This window comes from Macaca mulatta, chromosome 13, assembly GCF_049350105.2.
Source record: "Macaca mulatta isolate MMU2019108-1 chromosome 13, T2T-MMU8v2.0, whole genome shotgun sequence".
Taxonomy (NCBI): Eukaryota; Metazoa; Chordata; class Mammalia; order Primates; family Cercopithecidae; genus Macaca; species Macaca mulatta.
Window position 1 is genome coordinate 16,336,761 of NC_133418.1, and position 9,101 is coordinate 16,345,861.

Genomic DNA, 9,101 nt, shown 5'->3' on the forward strand with positions numbered 1-9,101 from the left:
TGCCTCTCCATACTTGCCTCTATTTTAACTAAATACCCGATATTGACTAGGAATTATGACGTGTAGGATACCCCTTACCACAGTAACGTCAAACTCACGTTCTAAATGCAATTTGCTCAGGGACTGGCTTCTAAGTCTGGGTAGGAATGTTAAGCTCAGGCCAGTTCAATTCAATGAGCATTTATCAAGAAACTCCTAGACCAAGAGCTGTGTTAGACACTGGGTATGGGGTGATGGGGATACGAAGATGTGGAAATAGAACTCGAGAAGCTCAAATGTTCTCATTTCATTCCCTAATGCAATTACCTAGCTTCAACCTGAAGGCTGTAATGTCTAAATTCACTTTTTCTTTATTCCAGTTCTACATAACAAAGCATAAATAATCACAGAGGAATGATTCTGTGTTGGACTATTCAGTGGACAGAGAAGAGCATTCTGACCGGTGTGAGACACTGTCTCCGTCCCCAGGGAGCCCGTGAGGTGGCTGCACGGAGCACACGCGTGAAGATTCAGGAGCACGAGTGTCAGGTGATGGCAGAGGCATGGAGGCAGCACCAGACAGATGTCTGCCGAGGGGCAACTGCAGCCGGGCTGGCCGGGAAGGTCACGGGAGTGGGCGCAGGCATCTACCTCCAGCCGCACTTCGTTTTCATGAGGACACGTGCAGGGAAGGGGATGACACCGAAATGCTGTGGCGCTGAGGGGAGGAGGGAACGGACGCAGGGCTGAGGGCTGGCCACCACCCCTTGCGTCCCTGCCCCTATGAACGCTGCCAAAATCAGCCCTAACGGGGAGAAGTGAGGGGGGTGAAAGAGGTGGACAGACTTGGCTTCCATGGAATTCACAGATTCCAGTCATTAAAAATCCCTTCTGAGTTTTCATCTGGAAAACTTTGCAAATGTATTTAGGGACAAGAGGCAGAAGATGAAGCCAACACAGTTGGACTCAAACCACCGCCCTTCTCCTTCTCTCTGCATCCAGGACCCGCCCTGAGCCCCTGAGTGCGAGGACCCCGAGCTGCCCAGCCCAAGGGCACGGCCCCTGACCAGAGAAGGGAGCCGCACAGCGGGGCCCCCAGCACGTGGATGGCAGAATCTGTGCTATCTCAGCCCCAGGACCCCAAGCAGAGAAGGCCTGGGACTCCCAGCTGAAGCTTTGCTGTCTCCTCTGTCACCAAAGTCGAGAAGGACTGAGTGGGACCAAGGCCGGACCTGCCGGCTCCTCAGTGGCTGCCGATGTGTCCCTCAGGCTGCAGGTGAGACCGTCTTGTGATTCTCCAGACAGTGGCGAAAATCACAGCCAGGAGTGCTCCACTTGCCCCAAAACTCAAGCATAGACTGAGGAAGGCACCGCCCGTTCAGATCCCCGTCCAGGCTTGTGTGCCACACTCGAGAGGCACACGGCACCAGAACATGGCACTTTAAGTGGCTTTGTGGGGTGTAGAAACACAAAGTGTGGTCTCGAGTGGCTCAGAAGTCACTCCCACCAGCCTGCGGGACCCGGATGGCCCCTTTGGACGTGGCTGGAGTCTCTCCAGGGCGGGCTCCAAACTCCCAAGGATGAGGTGAGTGTCGGTCTTGCTCTGACCTGAGGAAGGCCCCTGACAAGTATCCTGAACATGCAGGCACACTGCTGGCTGACTCATGAAGGGACCTGCTGAGCCACGAGCCAGGGACTCGACTGACACACGAACCCTGCCCAGGCGCCCACCTGGGGCGCCCACGAGAAAACTACGGAAGCTGTGAAGACGGAGGTGTGCACGGGGCTGGGAGAATCCTGGGAGAAGCCGCACTGGGGACCGGGAGGGACGGAAGGCTGGGCCCCACAAGCAAATGGCGGAGGCACTCGGTGCCCTGTAGAACCCTCTGCACCCACAACTGCAGCCCTGGCTGGCAGCACGACCTTGTCTGCAGGGGCCCAGGAGCATGTGTGTTTGGCAGGCGCTGTCCTCCTGGAGCCACACTACAGGTACCGTCATTTTAGAGGCAGGTACCTGATATCAACGATGACAATCAACCATGCCACCCTGAATTACAGCCCTGTCCTCAGCGGGTCACTATTTACGCTGACAATTACAAAGAGTTTGAACTCGCTGTCCCAAGAGGCAACAAACCCTTCATTATCAGGGCCGCAAGCCTCTGTGCAGCCCTCCTCCCCCGCCGCTTCCCGTCGGGGCAAGGTGAAGTCCCATGACGGTGACTCAGAGCCAGCCCAGTAGCTTCAGTGCAGGAAAAATCACAAAAACTCAAACACATCCATCCTAAACATGGGCAGTTGGTAGGAGCCGATTCCTCAATTCAACCTGTTCAGAGGCTTTCTGGGCTAGCACAGCTCTGATCACAGGCTTTTGCTTTCTGCTCCCCATGAAGGGCGGCGAGGAGGCCGGGCTCTGCCATTCTGTGGGCTCCGCTACGTGGAACCTGCCCTGTGGCCTCGGTGGCCTGTGCCAGACAGCGTGACCGTCGCCCGCAGTGAACACTCCGCACAGCGGAGCAGGCTTGGGGAAGAACAAAAACTTACCTGTAAGCCTAGAGAAGACACTAAGCCACGCACAGCCTCACGCGCACTGCATGTCAATCGCCGCCGAAGCAGGAACGAGCTCTTAATAGTTCCAGTAAATGCAAAGGCCGCCCTGGAAAACTGCGTGAACCTTTCTGACCACTCACAGGTGGGGAGCCACTGCCTGAGACACAAAGGTGAAGAATTAACCTGAAACTGCATATTATAAAACATATTTTTAAATGATGGCGCTTAATTTAAAAGACTCCCAAAGAGTACTGCATTAGAAAGTGACAGAGTGAAACCGTGAGGCTGACCACAGGAGTCCCTGGAAATGTCACCAAATGTTGTGTCAAAACTGGGAAACAGAAGAACTGCACCTGATGAAACATTCGATTAATCACTCGAGTCCTCCCCACATACGAAGCTATGTAAAAAGTGTTCCCAGAAGGTAAAGTGAGCAGGAGGGCTGTGAACACTCAAAGAGAGAGCCACTTCATCCACGGACCAAAACAAAAGAAACACTAACAAGTGCCGACGACACGCTGGAGTCCAGGGCTCCGGGCGCAGCTGTGACAGGGACACTCAGGGTCCCACTGTCCAGATGGGAAACCAGGGTGGAAACACCAGGGAGCCTGTCTCAGGGGGCAGAGCCGGTGAACGGTGGTTCATACTGGGCCAATCCCAGCTGCCAGGCTCTGGGGCTTCTGGGCACAGAATCCTGTTGACTTCACTCTGGGGTGCGAGAGGCGGCAGCATCCCCCAAAGGCACCTGGAGAAGTGGTGTTACCCTACAACCCCTGTCCCCGGCGTTACCCTCCATGCCCCTGTCCCCGGCGTTACCGTCCATGCCCCTGTCCCCAGTGTTGCTCACCATCCTCATCACCTCCAGGCCCCTCTCCCTGTCCTCCCTCATTTTCCTGTTCAGCCAGAACACATCACAGGTCTCTTCCCTTTTCAAGAGGCTCAGCTGCACCCGGAGGCATTCCAGCCTATCCGGGATGGGGCACACACCCTGGGGAATTGCCAGCACAGGGCCGGAAGGGCCTGAGACCCTCTCACTGTTACCCAGGAAGGATGGAACAGCACACGGTCACGCTGATTGTCAGGCAGGATGAAAAATTCTGTGTTTGAAATGTTCTTTTCACTGGAACTGCTCGGACCATTCGTGAACGAATCACTTAAATACCAGCAAGGGCCATTCCCACTTATTCTCTGGCTACAGTTTTCCACCCACCAGCAACCACACTCCTAGGAATTATCCCTAACGCAGAATCAGCGCCTTGTGCCTTTAGGAAAACCTCTTTCCCTCCAGCTTTGTCCTCCTTCCACAAAAGGTGCCTCTGACTGCCTCACTCGCCGTACCAGGATTTCACTCGGCTACAGAGGAAAATCTACGTGGGGCTCAGAGGTGGGTGGTCCCCGCATGGGCAGCAGCTCTGTGACATCCTCCGAGGAGCCTGGCCCAGGCCTGCCTCACACGCCAGGACTCTGCCTTCGGGCCTTCGGGCCCCCGAAGCTGCTTTCCCTCCAGGCGTCCTGCTCCAGACAAGAAGGCCGGACAAGGGCTCAGGGCTGCTGAGGGTCGGGAAAGCCTCCTGACACCTCCCTCTCCAGGACCCCCCATCGGCATCCCAGCATCTGGACCTGTGTCACCAGCCGCTCCGCCGTGCAAGAGAATTGGATTTTCAACTGGGTGTGCTGCTTCCCTAAACAAAGTAGGGTGTTGTTACTGAGGAAAAAGGAAAAAAATGGCATCTTCTTGGCAACTCCGCGACATCCAGCCACCGGTTCTCATCACCCCAGAGATGTCCACCCAGGGCAGATAGTGTCTTCAACCAAGCGCCACTGACCCAGAAGTGCAGTAATTAGTACACTATCACCAGAGTCACCCACTCCTTCACCTTTACACCCAAGAAAAACATGTTTGCCAGGCAAATTAGATGTCCAGGAGGTGTAAGGAAATCCCAAGCCTGCTTTAAGCCTCAGACTTTTGAGACCGTTGAGGGCCATGCACACAAGAGCAAGGCTGCACCCGAAAGCTCTGCTCCTGCTGGACGTCATGAACAGACCACACGGCTTAGCCACATGGACCCTTCCAGGACGTCACGAGAGGGACCTCCGTGGTACACGCAATGACGTGCACTTCGTTGAGCCTCGAACAGACCACGCCCTGGTTACAGGGTCGGTGATCCACCTCCTGCCGTCAGTCACCCACCTCGCCAAGGGTCTGCGTCTGCATCTGTAATAACTTTGCTGTTTTACCTGGGTACCAAAATGCAGCATCGTGATGTTTAAAGGTCTTTAAATATCAACACTCCGGGTGCAGTTCTTGTCACTTTAATGCAGTCACTCGATGCAGGCCTCACTCACGACTCTAAGGTAGCTCATACCTTCCCTACCTAACCAAGGAAGAAACGAAGGCATGGAAGGTGCAGCTCCTAAGGAGCAGATTAGGATTCAAACCAGTGATCTTCGTCACATGCTGACCTACCTCTCAGGCTGAGATAACGTTGAAAATTAGCCAGGTAGAACAGTGTTCCATAAATCAGCTGGAAATGGTCCTCGTGGATGGGCCTGTGGTTACTCCCTGAAGAACAAGACCATTAGCCCAAAAATCCACCTGTGTCACACTCAAATGTTTACATATCCAATTATTTTTAAAATAACCTAATCAAGCATGTTCACAGCCATTTAGAGCCATATAGATTGTCTGCTTCACTGACAATCAACCCAAGACCTCTGTCGGCAAAGGGCACGGTGCCAGGTCCAGAGAAGGTGGGACAGAGACACAAACAGGAACCTCTCCTTCCCTGGGAGCCTCGCTCTGATGGGCCCGCGAGGACATGGTACAGACCGTGGGGTGCAGGCAGACGGCAGGCCAGGAGAAGGGGCTGCGTTGCCGGGAGGCAGTGCTTTGAGCTCTAATGGATGGAACACAGCTAACCAGTGAAGGTGGAGAGAGGGCACCCGTCTGAGAGGATGCAGAGGCAGCAAAGCACAACCGGCCTCAGGGAACCAGAAGCCACAGGGACATCAGGTTGGGTGCTGCTGTCTGCTGGCCACCGGCTGGGGGACTGTACTGGGCCTGGAGGGACATCCCTGACGCTCCCCACCAGATGCCAGGGGCACCCCCAGCCCCAGGTGAGAATCACGGATCCCATAGCGAATGAGACCAGCCTGTGGGAAGTGGGGCTGGGACAGCTCTGCACAGCTTAATAGGAAGTTGGGTTCTATTTTGTGGGGTTTTGGTCACGCCAATGGCTAGTCAGGGCTGTCCGTCAGGAAGTGATTTGAGGACAGACTAGAGAAGGGGCTACCAAGGCCAGCGGGGCATTCGCTGCCTGGGTCCAAGGAAAAGGAAATAAAGGCTAGTGATGTGACAGTGGGGGGCAGCACAGAGGGAAGGAACTGGTGGAGACACAGGGCTGGCCCAGCACAGGGCTTTGAGCAGCTACCTGGGGGTCGTCCTATTAATTCTCCTCATGGCCCCAAGAGGCGGCTGTGAGGATCCGTCTCCTGAGGACAGAACTGCTCCAGAGCCACACAGTGAGGATCCACAGAACCAAGATCCGGGCCAGCTCCAAAGCGGGCGAACTTAAAACCTCACGCATGGTCCTGAGGCAGGGATCGGAGCCCCCTGGACACACAGACACAGGAGCTGCAGGAAAGGGAAGCAGACACCCCGGACTAGTGGCAGGACCCAAGGTTTCTGCCCTCCAGGGCACACTGGGACCAGCCACTGCACAGGTGGACACACGGTGCTTTAACCTGTGCTGGGGGAAGGAGCCCTCACTCTCAGGGTGGAGACCGCAGCTCAATCGGGCCAGCCTCCCTGCTGGGCACAGCCTGAGCCACACAGGATGCTGAGGTGCCCCAACGTTGGGGTGCTCAGAGCCACTCAGCTGAGATCGTGGTGCTTTCTGTAACCACCCTCGTTTCTTTATGGTATAGATCTGGACTCCATCCTTCGCAATGTGTGGGGTTCTAGGAAGAGGCTGGCCAGCCGGGGAAGTATCCTGGGCTCTGTCCCAGTGATGACGAACTTGGCTCCTCACAGGGCGGCCTATTCACCACAGTGACCCCCGGGGACCACGCCTGCACCCACCTTGCTGAAGATAATTCACTTCTCATCCGTGAAAGAATAAAGCTGGACCAACTCAATTTCACACTCACTTCCAACTTTAACAACTTGTGTTAAGAAATCAAAGACAAGGACTCTGACCATGTCACAAACCCAGGAAGGAAAACCCGAGACTAACGGAACGATGCCACCTTCGCGGTTCCGAGCTTAACTAGTTGTTTTTCTTTTCTGGTCTGTTTTTCTCTTTTGGTTTAAATAATTAAAGATCCTCATTGACAAGTAAAAAAAATTCTCTATGAAGCTAAAAAAAGGGGTTCTAAGTAAACATTTAAACATTCTTCCCTATACTTTTAAAAACAGTTGCAATTATAGCTCTACTTACTGTTAAGTACTTTAACTAAATGAAAGATTAATTATACAGACTGGTAATTATAAAAAATAAGGCTACATATTCAAGGCATCATGAATAATTAATAAGAACTCTTTGATTTCATTCAGACCAGGGATTCTGTGCTAATAGGCTCTCAGCTGTCTTGAAATAATGGTGAAATTTTAAAATTACTTTTGTACTTAAACGTGTCCCCAAAGTGAAGCACAGCGGCTAACATCCATCATGGTGCCCAGCAGTGCGACCCGCCACACTATGGCAGACACCCTGATTCACCAGGGCTGCATCCCGGAGCTGTGCTAGTGCAGAGAATGTTCAGGAAACAGACCAGGTGGCAGGAGGGGGTCTTGTCAAACAGCGAGAGAATGAAACCTGTAGCCATGGAATCTGGACAGCGATACCCAGGCCTCGCCATGCATACCCCCTAGCTAGCATATCCGTGAGACCCGTCTGGCACAGGCAGCAGCAGGGTCCGGCCCTTGGAGCACAGGGATGGCAAAGCAGGGCCATGAAAGCGGGTGGCATGCCGACAGCGGCTTCTCTGCAAGAGCTCCTGGCTCTCACGGAGCTGAGGGCTCCTCAATGGGAAATTCTGGCCGAGCTCCAGGGGAAAGCCGGTGGGAGACCCGTCTCCTCTGTCCCCATCTCCTCTGCCCCAACCCTGGAAGAGGGTCAGATATCAATGCTAACTCTTGTGCTGACTCAATTAATTCAAACAATTCAGAAAACAAACTTGCTTTAAGTATTAATTTCCTAAAAAGAACTAACATGAGTTCAAATAATTCACATAATTAAAATGATTTTAATTGTTAATTTAATTAAAACATCTCCGTTTTCACAGCGTCACGTACCTTGGTACTTTCTCCTTATTGCGTTTCCCATCTTCCAGGGCAGGTATCCTTCCACCCAGGGCAGCAGCGACTCTGGTGTCTCGGGTGTTCCCAGGCTTCCGTCAGCCCCTGGGGGGCTTACAGTTCTGCAGCGGTCCCCATCCTCATTAATCTGCATAAGAACATCCATCTGCAGAGATGCCCTGTGGCCCCGTGGCCACATCTGACGTGCAGCTAAACGCTGAGCGTGTCGCCTGGTGACAGCAGGTGACAAAACTGTGGGCAAGGTAGCACCTCTGGGCGCCGACACTCTTAATGAGTTTTTTACAAGACCATTCTTTAATGGGTGAACCCCGACAGGAAACACTAAAGATTGTTTTTAACTATTTTTTTATCAAGACATATCTTTATCTAACGTTCACTCAATGCTAAATGTCACTTCTCCAGCCTACCCATTTAAGAATACCTAAAAGTTAAGACTGGAATGACGCTTTCAAACACATACTCTACTCATGCATTCCCGGGAGCAGAGAGCAGCTTAATGTTTTCACGATATGCAGGCATGAAGTTTGGCGAAGGCATTTTAATATTTTTACCTGAATATTTTAATAAAATCAAAAGATCATTTTCACTCTAATACTCTACTTAGAATGTAATTTTCCATTAAATAAACAGTCAATGTTCAGTAACCCACATGCTGATAAACTTTTGAAAAGTTTAGAAAGTATTAAGTATAATCAAAGATTACTTTTAATTTTCGAGCTGGCAAGAGCCTGTGTCAGGGAACAGAGTTCAGATTGAAGATTATTTTCTTAAAGAAGATTATTTTCTTAAAGAAGATTATTAAAGAAGATTATTTTCTTAAAGAAAAGCGAAACTCATAAAAGAGACCAGGTGATTCTATAAAGCAACACAGAATCCGTTTTCAGAAAAGGCAAACGTGGACCACAGAACATCAGTGTTGCCCGTGATGAGAGAAACAGTTAAAAAGAAGAATTCACGGTGGCCCAGCATAGATCAGGTGTGGGAGGACAGAGAGGTGAAGAAATCATCCTCCTTCTAACTTCCCAGAAAGGCACAAATGGCCAGCACTGTAACTGAAGACCACGCAGGCACCAGTGTGAACTCAAACTCCATGGCCAGCACCGTAACTGGAGACCACATGGGCAATGCTGTGAACTCAGACCCCACAGCCCACACCATAACTGGAGACGACACTGGCACCAGTGTGAACTCAGACCCAACAGCACCTGCCTGGGCTGCTCCAGCCACTAGCAGAACCTGTTGTGCAGCTGAACTG

The 9,101-nt window shown here is 52.2% G+C and overlaps 1 protein-coding gene across 1 annotated transcript; it reads right to left on the reverse strand.

Moving 5' to 3' along the window:
- Nucleotides 1–2,520: 2,520 nt before the first annotated feature.
- Nucleotides 2,521–8,136, reverse strand: LOC114675786 (uncharacterized). Its single transcript, XM_077960245.1, has 3 exons — nt 7,823–8,136; nt 4,994–5,089; nt 2,521–2,683 (listed from the first exon to the last, which is right to left on the reverse strand). Exons 1-3 carry the CDS (start codon nt 8,022–8,024, stop codon nt 2,574–2,576), a joined length of 408 nt encoding a protein of 135 aa, XP_077816371.1. The 5' UTR covers nt 8,025–8,136; the 3' UTR covers nt 2,521–2,573.
- Between the last annotated feature and the right edge of the window lie 965 nt (nt 8,137–9,101).

Coding starts and splice junctions, on each gene's coding strand:
- LOC114675786 (XM_077960245.1), bottom strand. CDS start 8,024: ATGTGGCCACGGGGCCACAGGGCATCTCTGCAGATGGATGTTCTTATG. Junction 5,090..7,822: donor AATAAGGAGAAAGTACCAAG/GTACGTGACGCT, acceptor CTTGTTCTTCAG/GGAGTAACCACAGGCCCATC. Junction 2,684..4,993: donor ACGTTATCTCAGCCTGAGAG/GTAGGTCAGCAT, acceptor TTTGTGTCTCAG/GCAGTGGCTCCCCACCTGTG.